This window comes from Ailuropoda melanoleuca, chromosome 4 (assembly GCF_002007445.2).
Source record: "Ailuropoda melanoleuca isolate Jingjing chromosome 4, ASM200744v2, whole genome shotgun sequence".
NCBI lineage: Eukaryota > Metazoa > Chordata > Mammalia > Carnivora > Ursidae > Ailuropoda > Ailuropoda melanoleuca.
In genome coordinates, this window is record NC_048221.1 from 58,627,384 (window position 1) to 58,651,793 (window position 24,410).

General features: G+C 48.1%; 1 protein-coding gene across 1 annotated transcript in view; it reads right to left on the reverse strand.

Annotated features, from left to right (window-relative positions):
• The window catches only part of SH3RF3 (SH3 domain containing ring finger 3), a 376,150-nt gene extending 369,206 nt beyond the window's left edge, over nt 1–6,944 (reverse strand). Inside the window, exons 1-2 of the mRNA XM_034657262.1 lie at nt 6,925–6,944; nt 6,211–6,373 (exon numbers count right to left, since the gene is read on the reverse strand). Coding sequence (XP_034513153.1) covers nt 6,211–6,373; nt 6,925–6,944 — 183 coding nt within the window. The remainder of the gene's footprint in view (nt 1–6,210; nt 6,374–6,924) is intronic.
• Nucleotides 6,945–24,410: the final 17,466 nt, after the last annotated feature.

Consider the following 24,410-nt stretch of genomic DNA (forward strand, 5'->3'; position numbering starts at 1 on the left):
TAAAACAGATTATAATCTGGATTTTTTTTTCACTTTAATGAAGCTTGTAAGAATAGGGAACACTACCTGTGACAATAAAGATAAAACTCAGAAGCAATTTAAAAAGGTGAAACAAACAGATTCAAGCACTTGACTTAGATGCCCATCAAAGCTCAACAATCCAGTCACAGTGACACAGGCCAACTTCCAATCTAGAGGCAAAGCATTATATCACACGTGCGCACGTGCGCGTACACACACACTTGGGATACAATATAAATGAATCTACTAGCAGGAAGGTGGGTCCTGTGAAGTGTGCCACACTGTTGATACAAAATTTTGAGATTTGTGTATTAGTAATAGGCACTGAAATGACAGCCAATTATGTGTGCTAGGCACTGCAGTTACATCGTCTCATTTATCTGATAAAGTAGATAGGATCCCTGTCACGAACAAGAAGGCTCAGAAAAGCTAAACCTTTGCTCAGAGGCACATGGTGAGGAAGTAAGGAACTCAGGATAAAAGGCACCTGTGCTCTACCCCTGCCCTTCTTCTTCACGGGGATCTGCCCTGTCCACAGCCACATGCCCAGGGCAGGCAGCGGGCTCCAGACCCCGGAGAGGAGGCTGATCCTGTGTGCCAAGCCCCCAGCTGAGCTATGGCTGGTCCAGTCACCAGCCTGGCAGGCAATTCTGGCCCCTGAGGTGAGAAGGGAAGGGTGTAAAGGTGGTTTAGAGCAAACATAAGGGGAAGAAACCCTCCTTTCTGTTATTAAGTCTTGTCATGAGGATAGGATGCCATCACGACCCATTCAGAATCCAAATGTACTGCTCGTGTCATTTAGGTAGAGCTGCCTGTGACGTGTTGCCAAAGCCACAACTGATACGATGCTCTTTCCTCAGGACCACACACCACTCCGCACAGTTCCTGCTAACGACCCCTAAGACTCACAGCTGGGTTTGCGAGATGGCAGCCTCAAGCTGGAAGAGCATCCGCAGCCAGGAGGCACGTGGATCTAGGAAGTGAGTGCTGCTTCAGTTCCGGGACCTCGGTCGCTCATTAACTGGATTTGTTACAGAGCAAGAGACCTCCTCTAACCACAAAGCCTGTCAGTGCAAAGTCCACCTTTCAAGTATACCCCTATTCATTGTGTGTCTCTGAGCAAGGAAATCTTGGCACCTCCACTTGCCCATCTCATGGAACTGTAGTAAGGAACAGGTAAGATGAACTTCAATCAGATGACCCAAGCCCTGGCACACACAGGCACTCAGTGAATACCTGGCCCACAGCGGACACTCAATGAATGGTAACTTTAGATTATTCACCAACTGGCCACAACCTGAAACACAATGCTGCTGTAAGTCTCAGAGGTGCTGTTTCCACACCCAGGGGCCTTCTGAAAACAGGCCCAAAAAGGACTTCAGTGTGACTCATCTGTCATGCCTCCAAAGGCTGGTGTCTGCCCTTGTCATCACAGAGACCACAAGTCAACCACTTGTCCGCTGTCCTTGTGAGCTGTCTGGCTTTTCATGAGGGCCTCCAGGCACTGGGCCATTTCCTCTGGAGTCCTTATTACATCCAAGACCAAACAACAACAAAACCCTAATGATACAGCCCAGCAGAACAGAATAGAAAGGGCGGGGGAATGGAGCCTTGAGAACATATCCAAACCCCAACGCTTCCTGGCTCTCTGACTTGCCCATTTTGCCCATATATCAATCCCTCTAATACTGCCACCCAACTCACAAGATTATGGTGAACTTTCTATAAGCAACATATGCCAAGCGCCCAGCACATGGCAGGCACTCAGTAACTGTTCACATAGAAAAATCTCAAGCATAAGGTGCTTAACTCTTGACGACCAAAGAACACACACTGATTTGCTTCCAGATACCTCAGACTCTCTCTGAACTGGCCTCCCTAGAGGTGACCAGCTGGACTGGTCAACTCTCCATCTCCTCCATATGACGGCCTAAGGCATTCATTCCCTCATCCACTCAGAAGGCTCAGCCTGGCCCACTGCTGTCTGAGCCCTCACACCTGCCCAGGGACACCCGTGCTTACTTGGAATTCGCTGGCTTGATTCCCAAACACGTTTATCCAAATATACTGATAAATGGCAAACTTTAATGAAGTGTTATATAAACAAAAGATATTAGTGCAAAAGAAGTCACTCCTTGGAAAAACATGGTGACCACTTAGGAAACACTCACCAAAGACAGACCTCTTTAAAATTGTCAAACTGGGCAAAAAAACAAAAAACAAACAACAACAACAAAACCATACAACATTAAGTGGGAATTGTTTAAAATCTAGAAGGTGCTCCACTCAGAACTCTTTGAAAGTCTCTTTGTCCTCCATTTGAAAGAAACAAAGAGGAAATCATAAACTCTGGCTGTGGTTTAAGTCAACTTGGAACTCAAAGACAAGTCCTTAGACCTGCATCCAAAACACGGTGAACACATGCATGTATGTGTTTACAAAATAAAACATTTAGTAGATACCACTTATACGAGTCTCCAGTTTATTTAACTTTTCCCATTACAGGGTCCCAGTCACACTGGCTGAGAGATACAGAAGAGATCTCCAGTTGAAACGTATCCCAAAGTACTTCAAGGTACAAACCAGACAAACCAGGCTCTAATGCCTACATGCTATACCATCAAAAGCATTACCCAAATTTTATACAGTTCTTTAATTTGTAAAAATGCCCGTCCTCTTCACCTTCAGAGTCATGGATGGACACCAATCCAGTGTCCTCAGGAGTCTCCTGAGAGCAGCCTGGTTTCCAATCCCTTAATGTCAACTCCGGAAAGAGAGCCCAGGCTCGTCCAGTTCACCTGGAATGACTGGCACAGGGCAGGTCCACAGTAAATTCTGTGTATGCCCAAATATAAGGCAAGAGATCCCCCGCAAAAAAATCACTCAAAAAATTAGAATTGTCATACATTATAGTTCTTATGAAAGCATATTAAAAAGTACTCTTGAAATTACTCAATTTGGAACCACAAAACCCTTTTAAAAAAACATGTTGCCCTGAAACACCTCAACCAATGCTAGTTGGGGGTGTTACAGGGGTCACCTCACACAACTGTAAAAACAAAACAAAAACAAGTTAGGCTGGAGACTGTGGACTCTGGGAAACAAACTGAGGGTTTCAGAGGGGAGGGGGTGGGGGATGGACTAGGACGGTGATGGGTAGTAAGGAGGGCACATATTGCATGGTGCACTGGGTGTTATACACAAGTAATGAATCATCGAACTTTACATCAGAAACCAGGGATGTACTGTATGGTGACTAACATAACATAATAAAAAATTATTATTAAAAAAAAAAAACAAGTTAGGCTGAGAAACAGCACACATTTAGCAACTGCAATGGCTGGATGTCTCTGTTAAAACGGGACTTTTTAAAAGATCACTTTCAGAAGCAACAGCCAGTATTTCCCAACAGGTAAACAAAGAAACCAACAGTTGGTTTCTAACCTTAGGCAATGGGTACCTGTAACCTGGTTTAAAATTTTCAAGGGCAGCATAATTAACCGATTCAAAGAGTGCCTCATCTCAAATGGCTCAGGTGAAAGCAGAGCTGAGAGGTTCTGCTAACCAGGCTAGAGCATTCCAGGCAGCTCTGTGGAGAACCAAAACCCAGACGAAAAAGATGCCAGTGAAGAGTGTGGAAAAATTATTTCATGAACTCCAAGTAGAACCAAAACAAGAATTAATCCCTTTTATACATGATGCATTCCCAACGTCTAACTGTAAGTATATGCACGATCTAAGCAGGTATTTGTTTATCTACATACCTACAATGCTTACATATCCCTGTTGGCCCAAAAGAAGGTTTGCTGAGCATCTCACCAGGAAAATTGGAGTCAAGCTGCTACTAAGGCATATATGGTCTTTGCTGAATCATAACATGAGTGCCCATCTGTTAAACAACATACAGCAACATCCAGCATTCAGCCTTGCTATGAGGAGTCAAAGCAATTCCAATAGACCGTAAAGCACCCAAAGCCTATTTGGAAGTCATTTTCAGCTCCAAATTTATAGGGTTGCTTCAAGTGCAACACTCCATGAAGGACTTCTGGCTGTCCAAGAAGACTCCCACTGACTTACATGTCAGTAAGTAAAAAGCTAGGAGATATTATGATCCCCACCTTCACTCCTTTTGCCTTTTGGAAAATGATCAAATATTGATCAAAAATTGGATTTAATTCAGACTTTTCCCAGAACCCAAACTCAGTCCTTATGAGGTGGGCCTGTGAAGAAAGGGGTGAGGGTCACACTCAATTAACACAACAAAAAGAAAGAAACTGTGTTCTAAAGTTTCCCTGAAGCTCAAACAGCCATGAACAGTCTGATTGCTCCATATCCCTATAGAAAGTCCACCAATAATCCCAAAACCAACCAACAAAAAATTAATTCCTGTTACTGTCATTGCCAAAAGTTATCAGTTCAACCTCTTTAACAATTTTTTTTTTTTAGTCCATAAATGCCACAGAGTTCTAGGAGCTGCCTCAGGCTACGGACTTTCAAATTTCAGAGGCTACCTCCTAACCTCAGCTCAAACACAATTCACATAAAATGCAATGGGAGGACATCTGTAAATATATGCTCATCAAAATATCCTAGTGTTTAACCACAAACATCATTCCACAAACCATTCAGTTCTCCAGCATGAGGAGGTAACCGCTTATTCTGCAAATAAAGACCTTTAATTATAACACCTTGGATGAAAACAGCAAGGACCAGAAGGAAAAGTTTGAAAATCGGGAACAAGCATACTCATAGCTGGATTTAATCACAATTAAAACCAAAGAAAAACTCCTTAACTACCTGCCTTCCAGCAGTGATCCCAGGCATAAATATTTCTTGATTATTCTTGACTGCCCTTTATTCTTGATCCATAGGAAACACCTAGTTTGGCAAAGCAGTTCAACACCCAAGGGCTTAAGCGCCTAACCTCAAAGGTGTTGTAGCACTGACTGATTCAGATGGTTAGAATTTTCCCAGCTTCTCTGTCACACATATTGGAAGGATTATTTAAATGGTTTATGCACCACCAGCTTTTTAAAGGGTCAAAAGTAGAGAAACAAGGTTGTGTTTTCTAAAATGAATGATAATACAATAGATCAATAATGGTTTTTTTTAACCTCTAAATGGGATTTTCTACGTTAAATATATATATATATATAAAATGAGTACTTGCTTCTCACTTAAGCCAGCATCCCCCAGGCTTTCCTCCCCCCTGCATAATAATAACAGTAGCAGAGGGTGTGAAGTGACTGCTTCTAAATAGCTTCTGAAACCAAATCACTGAAACCCCATGATAAAGTCCTTCACTAAAACAGAAACAGTGAAAGACCCTGTACAAAGTAGTTGCACAAAAAAACCCAAACCCTCAAACAATGTCCCACCTGGGAATGCAATCCTGCCTAACGGCCCAAAAGAGGTCTAGGCCTGACAGGCCATGCCCAAGAAGGCTGGGCCACACATTTCTTCCACCTCCAGGTTAACTTCTTCCCTCCCATCACACGGAGTTTGTAATTTATGTTCCTCCAACCCCCATCACACAATTCCCTCTGCTCAATCCTCTCTTGCCATACACGCAGGCAGGAGGCCCAGAGTCTCCCCAGCGGCCAGAACCCAGGAAACACTAAGCACTAACTTTACACCAGGCCGGCGGAGGGTGTGCCCAGGGCTAGTCTGGGGGTTCAGAGGCAGAAGACTTTCTGGGGTGATGGGAGGGCCCAGGCAAGTTAAAAAGGTGGAGAAAAAGGCCCTGCCATTAAAGGACTGTAGGGATTACAGGTTAGCAGGGGACAGGAAGGCGTGCCCACCATGCGGGAGGGTGGGGTGTCACCACATATGAACAGGTGGCAAGTGGCTCCCCAGGACTGTATGCTGGCACACAGCAAGCGCAGGTGGTGTGAAGAGGGATTCCAGAGAGGAGGATGGACAGAGGGCAGGTGCTGACAAGCATTTCAGAGAGAATGAGACAGGATTACGGGAGAGGAGCTGGGGGAGACACGGTGTTGGCAAGGAGTTGGCAAGTGGGACTTGAGGGGTTACTCACGAAGAAAAGCTGGTTGGAGAAAGAAGAGCAAGGCGAAGGTCACTGGGGAGCCACCTCTGGTCTCCCCTGCCCTTCATCACTGCCCCCTACACTCACGCGGAGCCCCCCCATATACACACACCGTGGCGCCGCGCTGTGAAATAGATACCCACCTTTGCCACGGACGCACTCCTGCTGGTCGCCAGCTCGCGCAGGCTGGCGGCGGCGCTGCTGGCCGCCGCAGGGAGGAAGACTGGGGAGCTCGCCCGCCGCCGCGGCCGTGGCCACCGCCCGCCGCCGCCGCCGCTCACCCGGCCTGTCGTCGTCGCCCTCGCTCTGCGCCAGCAGCGGCGGCCGCCTTGGACGCGCACAGCCAGGACGCTCCGAGCAGCATGGGGGAGGCGCCGGCGGCGGCCGCGCGCAACTGCCTAGGTCCCGGGGCCGGAGCGGGGCCCGCCGCCGGCAGCGGGCATCAGGATCGCGCCGGGGCGGCCGCCGGGAAGCCGGGCTCCGCCAGCACTTCCTTCACCCCGACTGGCGGCCCGAAGCTCCGGCCGCGGGGATGCCAAGTGGTGCGCTGACTGGCCTGCGTGGTGGGGACCGGAGTTCCGCGCCCCGCGAGCCAACTCCGGGCCAGACGAGCCCACCCAGTCCTTCGGAGCGCGGCGCCCGCGTTTGCGGGCTACACCTGTCCCGCCGCGTATCCGCCCCACCCCGCGCGGGGGTCCAGGGGCCCCGCCGGGCACGACAATCAGAGAGCGCTGCGCTCGGAGTGGCCACCCGCGGCCCCGAGCCCGGCGGCAGGAAGTGCGGGGAGCGGCCGGTCGGGTCCCGGGGGAGACTGGGGCTCAGCGTGCGCGCTCCCCCGCGCCGCTGGTGAGCCGCACCGCCCCCGCGGCGCCTCCATGCGCCCTGGGCCTGTCCGCGAGTCCCTGCCCCCAGCGGGTTCAGGGGACCTTCCTCTTCCTCGGCCGCGAGCACGTGCGCGGGGAGCGCGCAGAGGTCACGGTCAGTGAGGAGCGCAGGAAAGGAGACGCTGCGCCCACTGGACCTCCCTACGCCTGGGCGCACACCGGCGACTAGTTCTGTCCCTTAGGGCCCCTCTAGGGCTCCCAGGAACTTCGAGCGCGTCCCCCAGCGCAGGATCGGCCCTCTGCCTTCCGGGGGCCCTGAGTCTTCCCTCCGGCTCTCCACGAACCTCAGAGAGGGATGCTTCCTCCCGACGCTGCCGCGAAGGAAAGTTTGGGCGGTGTTATCCCGACTGCCTTTCTCGCCAGAGCCGGCAAGCAGCTTGGGTACATAGCCAACACCCGGGCATCCTCCTCGACGACTCCCCGGAGCGCTCCCGGTCGGGTCCCCCTTCCAGGCGATGCGCAGAAGTGACAAGCCTGGAGCTGCGGGTATGGGTGCGGGGACGCCCCGCGAGGCAGCAGGGGAAGGCGCTCCGGTTGGCTGAGGAGCCCCGGGGGCGGCTCGGACTCCTCCCGGCGGCAGCCGGCCCTCCCCGGAGTCGCTGGTCCGAGGCCGGCGCCGCTGCCCGCTGGACCCGCTCCCTTGCGCAGCGTACCCGGCTCCGCGCCGCGCCTACTGCGGCGCAGTCTCGTGAACCCCGCTCCAATTTCGCCTCGGGAGGCGCAGAGGAAGGGGAATTCGCGCTCTCCTTCCCGACGCCCCGGCTTCTGGGAGCGTCAGAGCAACGGAAGTACGTACGGAGGACCGGGAGCAGCAGGGAAGTTTGGCGGTGGGCTGGGGTCGACCGCGAAGATTCCCTACAGTGCGCTGCCCCCTCGTGGCCGCTTTGGGTTCCCAGCGCGCGCTGTTCCCATCCCTGCTTGACCCAGCACAAACCACAAACAGTGGGCCAAGGGCTAGATGCTACAAAGCCTGATAGTTGTTTTTGTTTTGTTTTGTCTTGTTTTTTCCTTAAGATTTTATTTATTTATTTGAGAGAAAGAGGGCGCTCGCGGAGAGCACAAACGGGGAGAGGCAGAGCGAGAAGGAGAAGCAGGCTCCCCACTGACCAGGGAGCTTGTTGGGGGGCTGGATCCCAGGACCCTGAGATCATGACCTAAGCTGAACTGATTGAGCTACCCAGGCGCCCCAAAGCCGGATAGTTCTTGCCAGGGCTAATAGCAGAAGAGGTGTTGAGGGCCCGCCCACCAGTCAAGCTAACCTGTGGTTTGTGAAATTAAGTGTACCTTGTTCGACTTTTCAGGGAAGAAGTAATATTTGTCGTGGCTTAAATGTCAAGAACGAGCCTATGCATTATTTTTTTAATCCTCTAAATAGCCCTGTGAGATAATTATTTTAACCTCATTTTACATGTGAGGGAGATAAGGTTTATAGAATATGAAATCATTGAGGCTGAATTTTGTTAATTTTTGTGGCTCCAGAACCTAATACATACTAAGATCACATTCCATTGGAATATGGAATATGGAACTTCCCTATAGGCTACATATTTTTACACTGTAAGATCCCCAGTGCAGGAGCAGTTCTTGGCACATAGTAGGTGCTCAATGAACGTTTGTAGAAATAATGAAATAAAGGTCTCAGAATCATCACCTAATGGTGTTTTGAACGTGCATCTTAAGATCTCAATTCAAGGTATCCTGAGCTCATTGCCAGGTTGCCAGTTCCTAGAAACTTGCCGAGCTGCTTTTTGGATGTCTCAGTGGTGTGAATTTCAGTATGTATTATTCACATGAACACTGGCTACCCTGTGAGATGGATGGCATCCCTGAGCTGCCTGGCTGACTGGAGGCTGGGAGCAGACTTCCCAGGAGGGCCAGAGGCCATGTCACAGTGCCCAGAAGCACCTTCACGTTTTCCTCCTTTTACTCTTTGACCCTACCTCAGAACAACAAAGGGGAAATTTCAAGAGGACCCAAAATGCTTGATCCAAAAGCAGGCAGCATCCCAGAAACCAAGCCAGGTTTAAAATGAGAATGGAGGGGCGCCTGGGTGGCACAGCGGTTAAGCATCTGCCTTCGGCTGGGCGTGATCCCGGCGTTATGGGATCGAGCCCCACATCAGGCTCCTCCACTATGAGCCTGCTTCTTCCTCTCCCACTCCCCCTGCTTGTGTTCCCTCTCTCACTGGCTGTCTCTATCTCTGTCAAATAAATAAATAAAATCTTTAAAAAAAAAATAAAATAAAATAAAATGAGAATGGAGCGAGAATCAGGAGCACCTCATAGGACCCCAGGCTAAGAGCTGGGCCAGCTTACTGCAGAGGGACCACAGTGTGTCTTGCTCTCCACACTTCTCTATATGATGATATGCTCTTTCCCTCTCTCGCACCTGCTACCTCTACTTTCCACATGATAGGAAACACTGTCAAAGCTCCAAAAGCATTTCATCCAATGGCTTTAGCCACTGACAAAAGATATTCATCTGATGCTGTCATGGACAGGAAGTTTTAAAACCCTGTCACCTAGCTTAGACCAGCTCTGGACCACTATGTGCTGGCTACCGGAGCAGGGTCATCTAAAATCTGGCAGCACCCTCAGGTGCTGCACAGAAGGAGAGGTGAGAATTTCCAGGATTAGTGGCATGCCACACAGACCGAACAACAGACGCACATGCCAGGGACCCAGAGTCACCCATTTGTGCTCAGCTTTCCTCTCTATGGAGGCCACACAAAAGCAAGCACAGGGCCACTGAGCCCCACCTTTCTCAGACCTCCTCTGCTTGCACTCTACGCCTTTTTAGCTCCTGCCTTAACCAACTCCCACAGCAGACAGGTTGCAATCCCAAATATACTCAGAGGCTGCCCAGGGCATGGAAATCCATGAAGCAGTGCAAGTGGGTGACGCAATAGAGTGTGGTGGGGCCTGCAGTGAGCAGGGCCTGCACCTTGCAAAGGGGGGAGTGCTACTCAGCCCCAGCCAAACACATAGCCTCGAGAAGAGGAGGACCTAGTATTGCCAGATCTTTCTACTTTTCAAGAGAAGTTGGAAGGCCTGCTTTTTTATGTGAGATCTCCTGAAGTTCAATAGTTGGCAACCAATTCAATTCTCAAAAAAACACCAGATTAGCCAAACAAAATGAATGCATGGCCAGATTGGCCCACAGGCCACCAGTTTGCAGTCTGTGATTGAAGTAGCCAAGCAAAATGTACTACAGTGTAAAAGAACTTAAGGGTGTGAACTAAATAGCTGCAGTATTACCAATACAGTGTTATATTACTCAGTTAAATGTGCACATGTTCAATAAGGCAATTATGTAAGTCAGTGATTGAGAAGACCTGGCTTAACAGCCACTCATAGGAAAAGATCTTGGGAATTGAGTCGACCACAAGCATAATGTGAGCCAACATGAGTCATCGGTGTAGTATGACTGCCTAGAAAAGTAATGAAATCTTAAGATGCATTAATGGAAGTTAAGGGACTGAATATGGAGAGAAATAATCTTATCCTACCTTGGGCTTGTCAGACCCCATTTTCAGGATTACTGTCAATTCTGGATACCAAATATTAATGACAGGTGGTAATTGGATCTAGAGGCCTCACCCATGAGTTGAGGATGAAGGAAGAGAAGGTGTCTGTCCAAAGAAGAGAAAGCTCAGAGGAAACAGGATGGGTTGCTGTATGTCAGGTTTTTGGCTGCCCAAGATCTGAACTCCTTCTTAGATTTGGGAGATTATCCACTTGGTGAAATTTGTTTTTCCAGCTGGGGTGTGGGGATGTGACTCAGTCTCTGCCAGCTGAGAGCTGCCCCCACCCCCCCCCATGGGCCGGGAAGTGGAAGGAGGGTGGCAGACGTAGCACCATGGAGTTCCAGCTGCAGGGGCAGGTGGGGGAGGGTGGAGGGGCTGGCCATGTGGTATCTCGAGGAGAGGGGCCAACTGTTCTCACCAGACCAGCCCCGGGCATGATGGGCGTGGTGAGCCTGGGCCGTGGCCTCCACTGCTTTGCCAGACTTCCTAGAGATCCTGTGGATGTCCCAGTTTTCCTTAAATAGTTCCTTTTTTATTAAATCAGCCAGAGTCTGTTTCTGTTGTTTTTAACAGGGTACTCTAATTGATACGCATTATCTATTATGAATCAGAGACGGGTGAAGGCCCTCGATATGAGACAATTGTCACTGTGCTGAGCAGCAAATCTTCTTGGCCTTCATGCTGGAAAGGTATCAAAGGGAGCCACCCGGAGCGCCGTTCATCCATTCCACAAACAGGTCCTGAGTGCGTTTTGCATCAGGTGCCGGGGGAGAGCAGAGCCCGCAGACCAGGACTGGCAGTGTAGTGCAGGGAGGACAGCCTGTCTCCGTGTGTGCAGGAACCCCAGCAGGGCCGACTCAGGCAAGTGGCATCCCTTCTGTGAACCCCAGTTACGTCTTCTATAAACCGGAAGGCAAAAATTTCTCACCTCTGTAGAGACTTTGAGGCCCTGAAATTTCTAAGATTGAATGAAATATTAGAAGGGATATTGGTTTTGCCTTGTTATTAGGAAGAAAACTACAACGAATTAAAGTTACAGGGAGGCAGTTTCCAGCCAAGCATAGAGAAGGTCTTTTTATTAAGGCTGAGTTGTCCCACAACAGCATCAGCACGCTTATGAAGTAGGAACCCCAAAAGAACTCAGGCACAAATTACGTGTGTGAGGAATTCGTTAGAGCACCTCTGGTCAGCCCAGCACTGCTTCCCTTGCAGAGCCCCCTATCCCTGCTCCACTTGGGCTTTATAGATGGCTGCTCGCTCTGCCTGCACCGATGGCCCCAACAGGCCTTGTGGTCAAAGCTGGCCAATCTGAATCGTTCGCCCCTTAGATGATGTCAGTTCAGGGCAAGCACTTCTCAGCGGCACCTGAGATTTGGCATATGGATACAGATATTGAAGGAGAGGGAATTCCCTCTTCCTTTTGGATTCTCAGCCTTGAAGATATAGACCCCAGGATTTCAGTGGCCACCTGTCCTTTCACATGTGGAAGGCCTGCTAGAGGGTGGGTAGGAGTCCATGAATGAAACTATACCCAGAACATACATGAACCGTTGTAACCCTGTTTTTCCTAAGGTAGTTTAAACTGCATTTCTGTCACTTGCAACCAAGTGAATTTCACACAAAACACACCATCCCGTGGCTGCCCAGACCCCATTATTAACCTAAGTGCCCAAGTTTAAGACAGGAGCCCACCCTGGAGGCCTCCCGCAACCCCAGCCCTTATACGTACCTAGTTACCGCTTTTTTGCAGCTTCCTAGCGTCGTAATGGATGTGTATCCCCCAAGTGCCTCCCATTTCCATTTCTTCTCACCATCTCTAACTGGACCATGGCTCTTCCATCCACAGCCTCCCCTCCTCCCATCTGCTGCAGAGTCTACGGTGCGGGGGCAGGCTTGCTTCCCAGTGTGGGGCTGCTGCCTTCTCCCGTCTGGTTTTCCATGGGCTCTGACTCTTTATTTTCCCAGCTCTTTCCCAAAGCAGCACCTCCTTGCCTATGCATGTTATTGTGCTGTATCTCTCTTCCTGTGGAAACCCATCTATCTCACAGATCACCTCCTCCAGGAAGCCCTTCCTGATAGCCTCTCTTTTGAATCCACTTGGCCCTTTTCCCCTGTATCTTTCATATTCTGCCCTATATTTACATCTACGTTGTAGCAGTCTTGTAGCCCCTACCACATCACAAACTCCTCAAGGGCAAAGACTGTGTTTTATTGGTCATTAAGACCTGTCAAAAATGTTCTGAGCAGTGTAGGCATTTAATAAAAATCTGCAGAGTTGGACTGAACTGAGTTTGAAAGGGTTGAACCAGTTGACCTCTAAATTCCCTCACACTCCAAGACCATATGAGATCATAACAAATGCTTTTCAGCATCTGAGATCTGGACCTTCTATTGCCCTTTCTTTTTATAACAAGGAATGAACCTCTCAAATTTAATTTCATATAGTATGTGTTGTACGTACAGGCCTGAGGTCATAACAGCAAGACTCCTAATAGCTGTGAAACTCACGCTTCCAGGATTTATAATATTCACATTTGTAATGCATGGAGAGAAGGCAAGCGGGAGCCACACACCACCACTCAGTCTGCAGACCTGACTCATCATTTCTCCCTTCTCTGCAAAGCACATGGACTTCTCTCCACTCAACATCTGCCCCTCCAAATCCTTATCTATTGTTCTAATCTCCAGAGCAGCCCCCTTCATTTCTATTTTCCATGGATGCGAACACCCATTCAGTTGGTAGGGCACTGTCGTAGGCCCCAGAGAATCAGCAGGCAGGAAGTTCATTGCCCGCCTTCAGGATCTGCAGTCTATTTGTGAAGTCAGGCCATCTACTGAAACATGTTACCATCAAGGGCAACGGAAGGATCAGCCAGCAGCGGCGCTACGGTCTCGTGGATGGACTGGACTTGCCTGAGCTAAAGGAGGGGAGACGACCCCCAGGGCAGGGAAAAGAGTATCTGCAAGGTCAGATGTGGCGTGTGAGGCATGGAGCCTCAGAGTTCCCCGCCAGATCGGGAAGCCATGGGTTTAGAGAGTAAGTGGTCAAAGGCACGGCGTAAAAGTGCTAGAAAGTCAGAGGTTGGTTGGATCCTGAGGCCCTGAAGAGCCATCAAGGGTTTCTCCCAGGGCATTGTGATGCTTAGGAAGTTGGGCAGCCATGAAATGACATCATCTGGGGCCAGAGAAACCGGAAGCAGGGAGACACAAGATAGGAGCTCATTGGTTAACGAATAACGTAAGGTACACAACAACATGAATGAGTCGAATGCCACTGAACACATAAAATGGTTAAAACAGTCAGTTTTATATTCAGTATATTTCACCGTAATTTAAAAATAGAGATAAAAACTGAAACGACATGGGAGTCGGGGCCTGGGTGCTAAGGACCTTGGCCCTGCAGGAGGCTGTGCAGCAAGCACAGAGCTATACAAGCAGCTTCACGGAGTGCAAAGCGGCTGCCAGGCACAGCCCCAGGGTGAGGTCGAATTAATATGCTGCCTGCCCTTCACAGGCAAGGAAATCGAGGCAGAGAGGGGATAAGTAACTTGCCCAGGGTCACACAGCTACACAATGGAACAGTCAGGATTTACACACAGAGGACGGAACTCCAGAGTCTCTTTTATATCCACTCAACCCCTGAAGCTCATGAATAAGACATGAGCTGAAAATGCACACTTAAATCATCAGCTTCTAGGCAGCAGAAAGACCCCGGGGAGGGAGTGCTTTCATCCATGGAGAAGAGGAGAGGAAAGCTTTCGGAGGTCAGAGCCCTGGGGACCCCTGCACTGCAGGGTGGGCAAGGAAGAGCAACAGAGAGGAACGTGGACACGGAGTGGCCATGAGGGGCAGAAAAAAAAACTGGAAAGGGGGGCGCCTGGGTAGCGCAGTCTTTAAGCATCTGCCTTCGGCTCAGGGCGTGATCCCGGCGTTCTGGGATCGAGCCCCACATCAGGCTCCTCCGCTGGGAGCCTGCTTCTTCCTCTCCCACTCCTCCTGCTGTGTTCCCTCTCTTGCTGGCTGTCTCTCTGTCACATAAATAAATAAAATCTTTAAAAAAAAAAAAAAAGAAGAAGAAGAAAAAACTGGAAAGGGCAGCAAGGGTGCACAGTCACCCTGCGAACCAGCAAAGGGAAAAAGGCAGGTATGAGGGTATTACCAACTCGGAGCCATGGCCAAAACCTGCCGTGTCGACCTGCAAGCTTCAGGACAGCCACACACGTTCACGACAGTCTCTGATGCCTCCTCCATGCGGTCTGCTATGTCTCCCAGCATGGGGTGTTGAGCCAAGATCATGGACTACAGAGCCAAACTCGCATGAGGTCAAGCCTCTTTCCAAGCCTCTGCCCAAGCCTGCCTATTGAGATGCGAGATGAGTTAAACCTGCCTTATCATTTTGGCAGGGGCTTCAGTGAGACAGGGTGCATGGGGTGGAGGCTCTCAGGGCTCTGCTCCTGTGCTCTCAAGCCTCCTGCCCCAGCCCACAATTGCACAGGGCAGGGGGCACAGGGGACGGCTTTCTGTGGCTGCCTGGAGTCTCCTCTGCTCGAGTGCATATAGCTGCTTCTAAACGCCAGGGTGACCCTCCGCAATGGCAGTTCTCTTGCCGCTTGGGAAGGACAGCTCTACACTGGCTTCCCAAGACCCCCTGCAGGGTTAGGCTCCAAGTGCCCGCAGTGGAACTCTGTTGGCTGACTTCCCTCTCTGTGTCACACCCCTGCAGATGCTGCCTTGGACCCAAATACACTACTTGTCTCCCGTCCTTCTCTTGGAATCTGCTTCCAGGGAAAAATCCAAACCAAAGCAGCGTGCAATATACTGAGCAAAGAGTGGGTACGCGAAAAAACATAAACCCTCTTCACCGAGAGTGTGTTCCCGTTTCCCCTCAAAACCATATCTGTAATCTTCATTTTTACTTTGTCCCTCTGTCTCGTGCCACATAAATGCTTCCTGAACGCAAGCTCCTTGGGGATCTGGATTTAAGCTTGTGTCCTCCCCACTAGTGAGCACAATGCTTCACATACGGCACGTGCTCAGTAAACACATGCTGAATACACACATAAAAAGAAATGTCTCCTCTCACTGGCTAGATGCAGGAGGAAGAAGATCAGAAGGAATCGTGGAGACCCTCCACTGAAAAGGGGCTTCTGGAGGGGCCAATTTAATGGGCCAGATAGCGAGTTTTATTTTAGGCACATGAGTTTGCAGTGCTGGCAGCCCAGGGAGGTGCAGATATCTCAGAGTTAGGGATGTGATTCAAACAGAGCTCCAGGGGGATATCAGAATTGGAGATGTGAATCTGGGAGTCATTTTCCTAGAGGTGATGGATGAAGCTGTGGTGAAAAAAGCAAGCATGGTTTCTTCCTTGGAACCTGCAGAGAAGAGCCTTTCCCACTTCCTCCATGGACCACAGGGGAGGAGCCTGCATCAGGGGGTCTCATCAGTCACTCCCGGTGACTCATAACACTTTCCAGCTGCAGGTTACAAAATGCTTCACAGATGTGATTTAGTGCTACACAAATGTTGCCCTTCCCATTACAGAGAGGGTGACAGGAACGTTCTCAAGCTTGCCAAATATACGCCGTGCATTTACTTCCCTGGAGCAGTTGTTCAAGGTCATGCCAGGGTAATTATCATTAGTCCACAGGACATGTTATTGCCCACAGAAGCTCGCTTTTGTTTCTTAATGTTGAGCTACCTGGACACCTGCTTAGGCAGAACTCGAACGACTTTTAAACCTGCATTAGCTGCCCCATGTGAGTTGGCACTTTGACTGTAGGTAAGGCTGTAAGGTGCCATGAGGCAGGGTTTCTCTGTACTGGGAAGAAATACCTGAGTGCTCCCTCTAGTTAGACAGGTGAAACAGGTAGGTATCCACTGCCTGCGGAAAGTCAGTAGGACTGTTTTTTTGTGACTTGACAAAAGCTACTCCTCCCTGAATGTCTTAGTATATAAAGGTGAGAGGCTGCTGATTTCCATCGTCTCCTCAGCCCTTCACCAAGATACTCTCTTGACTGAAGAGTACTGAAAGGAGGGGCCACCCAAAGTGTAAGTGGTCCCCCATCAAAAGAGAAGTGAGGTTGGTCTGATGACCTAGGTCTTGGTGGCCATGGGTCAGCTAACCCGACTGAGCTGCCTGAGGCTGAAAGACCTTTCCTACCCAACCTCTTGGGGGAACGATGGCCGCATTTGTGAAGGTAACTTCAAGAGATGCCACTTGGAGGGTTCCATTGGCTGAAGGTAGCCTGAGGGGAGGGACTGGCCCTTGGAATATCTCATGGCCATCCAGATACAGCTGGCCCTGTTGTAAAAGTGAGTGAGCCCGGATCCCTCACGCGGTAGGTCATGCTGGGGAAGCATTTATTGAGGTCCTCCCCCTTCTTGCCCAGATGAACAGAGGCAAGGTGACCATACCCTGAAGGATGCCTGAGGCCAGCAGGACCACCATGGGGAGCAAAGGCAGCAGGTGCCAGGGTCCTTGGGTGGGCATTCACAGCCTCCACTGCATGTCTTGGAAACAGCCAGCCCCTTCAGACTGGTGATTCTCAGACAAGGTAGAGGGAGGCCCCAAGACAAATCTCTGGCCTTCTCTAATCTGATCAGGTGTAGACTGGAGTGATTACTTGGAACATTAACATTTAACATGAATTTGTTCAAACTGATGAAACAGGTTGTTCAATTAAATAAATATCTAAGGCAATGAACATTTTATTCAGATGAAGTATCTCCTTGTTACTGACTGCAGTTTCCATAGCACTGTGACAAAAATATTTCAAATTCTTTTTGGGAATTAAAAATAATCCTGCAGTTGTCTGTTTTCTTTCACAGTCTTCAAAAGAATTAGAATAAATTCTCTTCTCCAATTTGGAGACATAACACACTTTATTTTAGTTTGGCTTAAGAACTTGGAAAGTACTTAAACTTGTATGCATGATACAGTTATTCAGTTAAAGCGCTGCACTGGTAATATGTTTAACACAATAAAGAAAATCCCATATTTAAATTACAGTCATAAGCAAAATGAGTGAAAATTGAATAGAAAAAAAAGCTTCCAGAATAATCACAACATAATTGACATTGAATAATATTTAATATCTAATTTTCATGTCTTGGCAGAAATATATCCTAAATCATCCAGGGGGAGGTTGTCAATTATAAATAATACTGATGTGTTTTCTAGAAAAATATAAAATGCTTTGTGAACTATACAGAGCTAAAGTAGAATAATCAATCTCATGAGAAAGAGTAATGGAATCTTTTCACAGATAAGATGATAGTTACCTCCTTCTCAGGAAAGGTTAGAATTGTATTGTGAATCTGCCAAGGGTTGTTTTCATTCTGAGCTGGGGTGAAGTACATAGACCCTTCTAGAACAAAATACATATTGGAAATCTGCATGTAGCTCAACGGACATCCTTTCCAGAGACTCCAGGGTTGACAAACTATTCTTGTCATTTCCTCAGAGCTACCATCAAAAGAAAGATCTTGGACATTCCTTGAAAGGCCAGGTCATAGCCTCATGTGTGCCTAGGATGATGCTTTCCAGAAAACACTTTGTGAAGACAGCAAAGGTCATTCAGTTACAGAATCACAGAATCAAATTTAGAATGTCCCTTCATTCAGCCTTTATGCTTCACGCCAACAACTCTTGCAGTGTGGTGGCCACTCGCCTCTGCATGGACACTGCCAATGACAGAGGATTGCCAGTCTCCATCCACAACCTGGAAGGTCCTTCCACATACCTGGCCTGCATTCATGTTCTAATAACTTTTACCTATTTTCTCTGCTCTAAGAAACTGGGAGTGAATGTGGTCCCCAACCACATGACTCTACAAATATTTGAAATTATGGCTTTTTCTTTTCCTAGGAAATCTGATGGACCCGGTGTGAACTCTGTTGACGTGCTCACTCTTACCCAGAACAGGAGCAATATTTGTAGGCCTTGTCATAGGATGTCATAGTGAAATGTTCCAGCTATCTGTTGCCATGTGAAAAACCACTCCGAAATTTAGAGGCTTAAGACAATGGTACTATTTATTTTGCTCACACATCTGTCACTTGGACGGGGCTCTGTCCCCCAGGAATAGCATGTCTCTCTTCCACTCAGCTTGAAGGTGGGGACTAGAGTCAGAAGGCTCACATGCCTGGCTGTCACTGCTGGTTGACCTTGGCGGGGGCTGTCAGCCAGACACCTATAGGCAGCCTCTCCATGTGCCCTGGGTCCCAAGATAAGCAGCCCCCAGAGTGAGGAGATGGAAGTCTCATCATCTCAGAAGTCATGCAGATTGCTTCCTGTGCACCCCATTCATGCAGACAGTCCCAGGCAGTAGTCCCAAGAGTTCGTGCAGGGTAAAGAGCTCCTCTTGTTGGGAGAGGGGCAAGGTCTTACAAGACATATGAGACAGAAAATATTGCTATAGCCCTTCTTCTGGGAAAATGCCATCTCCCAAATACAATGGGTTTGCAACCTCATTCGACCTCATACAACACTGAAATGCTGAAGAAGAGAGACCCAGGGTAAACGTGGCAGGTAAAATGTGGGCATTTCACTGCTCTGGACTAGGGTTACTTCCCTTTGGCTCCAGCCATAACTTGCTCTCAGCCCGCTGATACTCGACTCCTCAGTGGTGTACTGGTATGCAGTACCCTTCCCGGTGCTTTAGCGCTCCCACAGCAAAGCCCTGCTTCAACGGCTCATGAAGACAAACCTTTGCAAACACAGACCTGCATGTAAGTAATGGGACGTGGATCCCTGTGTGTGACTGAGCTGAGGCCAGGATGTGGAAGGTAGACGGAGGGGGATTTCAATGTGTGATAAAGAATGGTGATCTATTAATTCAGAAATAGAGGGGACTATCTTCTAAACCAGGAAGTTTCTCAGCACAAAAAATCTTCTGGCATAAGCTAGGGTAATGCTAGCTGTCATTGTAAACAAAAGCCACATTTTCTGGGCCTTAATGCAATACAAGTTTATTTCTGACTCATGTCTAATGTGAGCACCCTAGCTGGAAGGGGTGATGATGTGGGTGGTGATGCAGGACCCCACACCTTCCATCGTGCTGCTCTGCCCACTGCAGGGCCTTGGAGTCCTGCCTCCGGCCAAGGACTGTGCTGAGTGAGGTGCAGCCCTCCACCTCCACCCACGGGGTGAACTAGTCACCTGATCTCACTGGGTGCCAGAAGCCGTGCATAGCTGCCTCCCAAGACCATTCCACACTCTGGAAGAAGAGACCTGAACTTTTAGTGACTGGCCAACTGGCTCTGACACAGATTGCAGTTGGAACTCTTGCATTGGCCAAGAGACTGAGCCCATTACCTTCAAGGTCCCTACAACTCTGAGAGTCTATAATTCTCACAATAGTATATTTAAGTTTTAAGCATTGCCAAGACAGGGGTGGAGAGGATATCTCTCCCAGTTCCAGGTGTTATTTTGATGGGTGATGATATTGATCTGCCTTGTGGCTCTGGGGTAGGACTTGGACAGGAGCCCTCCATGCCCTGGCCATCTCTAAGTGCTGTGGGTAAGTGATCCCAAGATTAAGGACACAGATACCTTGGAAGTCTGCCAACTTTCAAGGATGGTAGACGCCACCCGCCTATGTTAATGGTTCAAAGTCAATGAGACCTTATTGTAATTTCCAGCATCCTAACTCCATTGCCTCTGGAGCATTCCCACCCACTCACAGAGCTGTTGCTACTTGCCAGGGAAGCAAGCAATAAATCCTACTTACCATGTACCCCAGGAGGATAGACACCCAGGCTTTATTGGGCAAGTAGGATTTCATATATAATCCACTTTATGCCTGTTGTACAAAAATGCCTGCATGTATTAGATTCCAACATCCCTATGTACCTTCTAGCACTTTGTTGCAAACAAGACTTGGAGAAACAAGGAAGGCAGATGAAGCGACCCTCCTGGGATCTTTAGTCTCTAAGAGAAGGGATGCTGTGTTGCTTAGCAGAAGTGGTTGGCTTCTATTTTCAGGGTCTATTCTGAACATTTGTCACAGAGCTGGGGGGAAGGAGGACTGTGGAACTCATGTGCCCAATTTCCCATATATGGAGTAGCAGAATTTAAGATCAAAGGTTCTTTTTATAATGATAAGAATGTAAGGACCATAGAAAAATGTAAGAATCATTCCAAGACTATTATCTTCAGGAAAAGAAAATTGATTCAATGTCCTTTTAAGTTCACCCAAGTGCATTAGGGTTAGTTGAACTGAGCCTCTAATCTATTGATACAAGTTAAATATAATTTGCACTCACATTTATGAAGTCTTATTTTCTCTGTAAAGTAAGATGGGGTACTAAGTATTCATATCAAGTAAATAGAAAACATATTTTTATTAATCAGCAATGAGTTGCATTTGAAGGAAGCAATTTAATTAAACTTGCAATACAATAAATAACTGGTCATTAAAAACCTATTAGTGCTCTTGGATTTCCTGTGGCTGCTTGCCTTTAAGTAATTGCTTGCCTATACTTACTATGTTATCTATAATTAAATATAAAAGCCATTTTAAAACGCCATTAAGGTCCTTAATTAAATTCACGTTAGCAAGAGAAATTCGGAGTTAGAGCCCCTACTTGGCCCTGTCTCTTCCAGGACTCTGTGCCTGCATTACCCACAAGGGTGGACCAGGAGTGGCCGGTGTTCAAGTAGTTTGCCGACTACCTCAGGAAAAGTGGCAGAGCAGTTCTCCACACTCTTAAAGGATAAAAGGCCCAGAAAGCTGTCCTCGCTTTTCCAGAGCCCTCTTTCTGTTCCTTCATTCATTCAGTACACCTGCTGAGCACAGTCGGGCACTTGCTTACAGACGCACCACTGGTGAGGCAGGGCTCCCCTCCTCTAGTACCAGAAGCTGACTGCCCAGAACACAGGAGGCACTGAATACACATTTATTACATTAATGGATCAAGTGATAAAATGATGCAACTTGAAAAGTAATAGCACATAGTAGGAATCGAGCAGCACTTATGCCCAGCAGTACCTGAAACTGCCCAATGGTATCCCAATATGAGGAGGCTAGAATTGCTAACACATGACTCTCCCCAGCCTTCTCCCTCCCCAGGCCGCTGGGGCCGGCTCTGCCTCTCAGGGCCCTTGCATATATCTTCTGAGCCAGTTCTTTGTGCTTTGTGAGGCAGAGAACACCAGAAATGGAGGTGGCAGGAGGGCAGGACAAGGGTAGGCGAAGACTCAGAGAGGGGCTCTGAGGAGTTTAGAAGAGAAGGGGACCAAAGGAGCCGTGGCGTGCTAGTAGGGTGACCACACCCCTGATTTGCCTGGGACACTCTCAACCTATGTGTTTTCTTCCAGTGACTTTGCATTGTGTAGGCTTAGCTAAGCAGGGGTTCCACTTCCCAGAATTCCTTTTCCTATGTATTTCTCCCTTCAGGTGGGCACAAGACAGGGTGTACAAGATTTGGAAGGCAAAGGCAAAGAAGCAGTTCTCTCCCTGACGGTCAGTGGAAGGCCAGGTGAGCCTGTGCCCCCACCCTGGTCTGGGGGCTGGCTGTGTCATTGGGGCAGTAGGCTGGCCCCAGGTGGCTAATTTTGGAGGTTGAGCTGACAGACAAGAGAAGATGCTCCCCAAACAGGTAGTTCTGCCTTCCCAGGTGGGCCACTGTATTTGAGGACAATTTGGGAGGTTTGCAGAGATGACTCGTGACCCAGAATGTTCTCTTGTACAAAACACCGTCTTATAGCAAGGCACGGCACATTTCTTGAACCACCTTGAGCAGCTTCTTTATCTTCACAGCGAGCAGTTCATGGGTCCTTCATCTGTGAAATGGGGTAATTACAGTACGTCCTTCACGTACTACATGAGTTAATGTGTGTAAAGCACTTGGAACAGTGTCTGGCAGATAGTAAAGTTTCCATGCATGTGTAACCATTATGCTCACTGTTGCATTCTGACCATTATCATTTGTAGGGTCACACAGAGCCTAGAACACTTGCCTCCAACCTCGGCTTCCCTTCAGCCAGGAGCAGACAGCTGAGAGCTGTGCCCACTGCCTGGCACAGTGTCCCCACACAGCTGGAGCTCAGTAAATGCTAGTCTCCTCTCTGTAGTCACATAATGCACTGCTGTATTCTTTCTCAGAATTGTTTCCTGCACCACGGATCACTCCTCTCCTGAGGATTTTATGACACTCTGTGCAGCTTTCAGTTGGCTTCTCCTCAACCCATCAGCACCCTGCCCCAAATTCCTTTTTTTTTAGACAAAACAACTCATTAAGTAATTTACCGGAATACTTTTGTTCTCTTGCAAGGACTCAGTAGCTTGCATCATTCTGTGTTACTTGCTGTATCTTCTGAAATTTGAGGTCCTTACCCAGTTAAGAGAAAAGGAACACTTTGTACAGCAGGCAGGCTAAGGGGCCCTCCCTGCCTGACCCTCACCGTTCCTCATGAGAGGCTCTGCCAGGTGCATTTTAACAGGTGATAGGCTAGAGAAAACAGCTCTGGATCTTTAAGATGGTTATTCGTACCCACCGAAGAGTTATGTCAAGGAGAACACTTTTTAAGTGTTGTTCTCCCCTCATTAAATTATCTAAGTATTTGGAGATTAAAAACTAGGGAGAACTTGGCAGAGGTTTTCTTTTTAAGATACATTCTGAGATGCTTTTATTTTAACTTGATTTTTTTTCCTTTTTTTAAGGGGCATTCTTCTTTAGAAATACACTCTGTTATACATTGTGCCATTTCTGATTTTTTTTTTCTGCTACTCTCTACATACTTCAGATTTTTGTTACAACCTTTAGAAATTGAGTCTGGAAGCTGAGGGTTGTCAGGCATCCAGCTAGAGGCTAGGGGATGGCAGTCTATGTGGTTCAGGCAAGCAGTCTCTGAAAGCACCTGGTTGGTTAATCACTTTTTGGATACAAAACCAGGCTCCTTTGAGTCTAAGGCAGTTGAGAGCAATAAACTGTACCCTTGAATTTGCGACAATTCCATCCTCAGGCATCCCCTTCCTCCTTCCTTCTCTAGAGGAGGCTGTCCATAGGACTTGCCTCTACCCCTGGTTCATCTGGCCTTTCTCCTGTCATCCTGACCCTGCTTTTACAACAAACCTCTCCTTCCTTCTCTCTCTCTCTTTTTTTTTTGGTCACTATTTCTGCTTCTGTATTTTCATGTTTATCTTTTTAACATTGTGTCACACACAGTAACTACATAAATAATATTGACGAATTACCCAGTATTGCGATTGTTGAGTGCCAGGGTCAAGAAAGAATTCTTGAGGGGTGTCTGGGCGACTAAGTCAGTTAGGCGTCTGACTCTTGGTTTTGGCTTGGGTCATAATCTCAGGGTCGTGGGATTGAGCCCCATATCGGGGCTCTGCATGCAGCGGGGAGTCTGTGTGTCCCTCCGTCTCTCTCTGCTCCTGACCCCACTCACACTCGTTATTTCTCTCTCTCTCAAATAATTAAATAAAATCTTAAAAAAAAAAAAAAAAGAAAGAATCCTTGAGACATTTAGTAAGTTTATTTAAGTAGACTGGGGATAGGACCCATGGGCAGAAAGGGCTGACCCTGTGCTGTGTGAAGCTGGTAGTTGTATTTTCAGTGCTCAAGGCGGAGGGGACATGTATTAGATCATAATTGTATCAGATCATAAATGTCTTCTTCGAATTTCTACTTGCAAAACTACTTTTGCAAGATTTCCCTGGTGCTTATCATTCAGTTCAATATTAACTACTACCGGTGAGATGTACCAGCAGTGAGGACACCCTTTAGGAACATAGCAACCAGCACCTATTTGATCCTTATGGAAACTGTGCAGACCATAAGTCAGCCTTCTGGGCTAAGGGTGAACATTTTTCTGCTTCTATCCCTCATCAGTATGGGGTTCTTTTAAATTTTTATCAAAGTAAAATAGGTACAAGAGAGTGAATAACAAAGACAGCAGCTGCCCCCTCCCCCTCCCCCC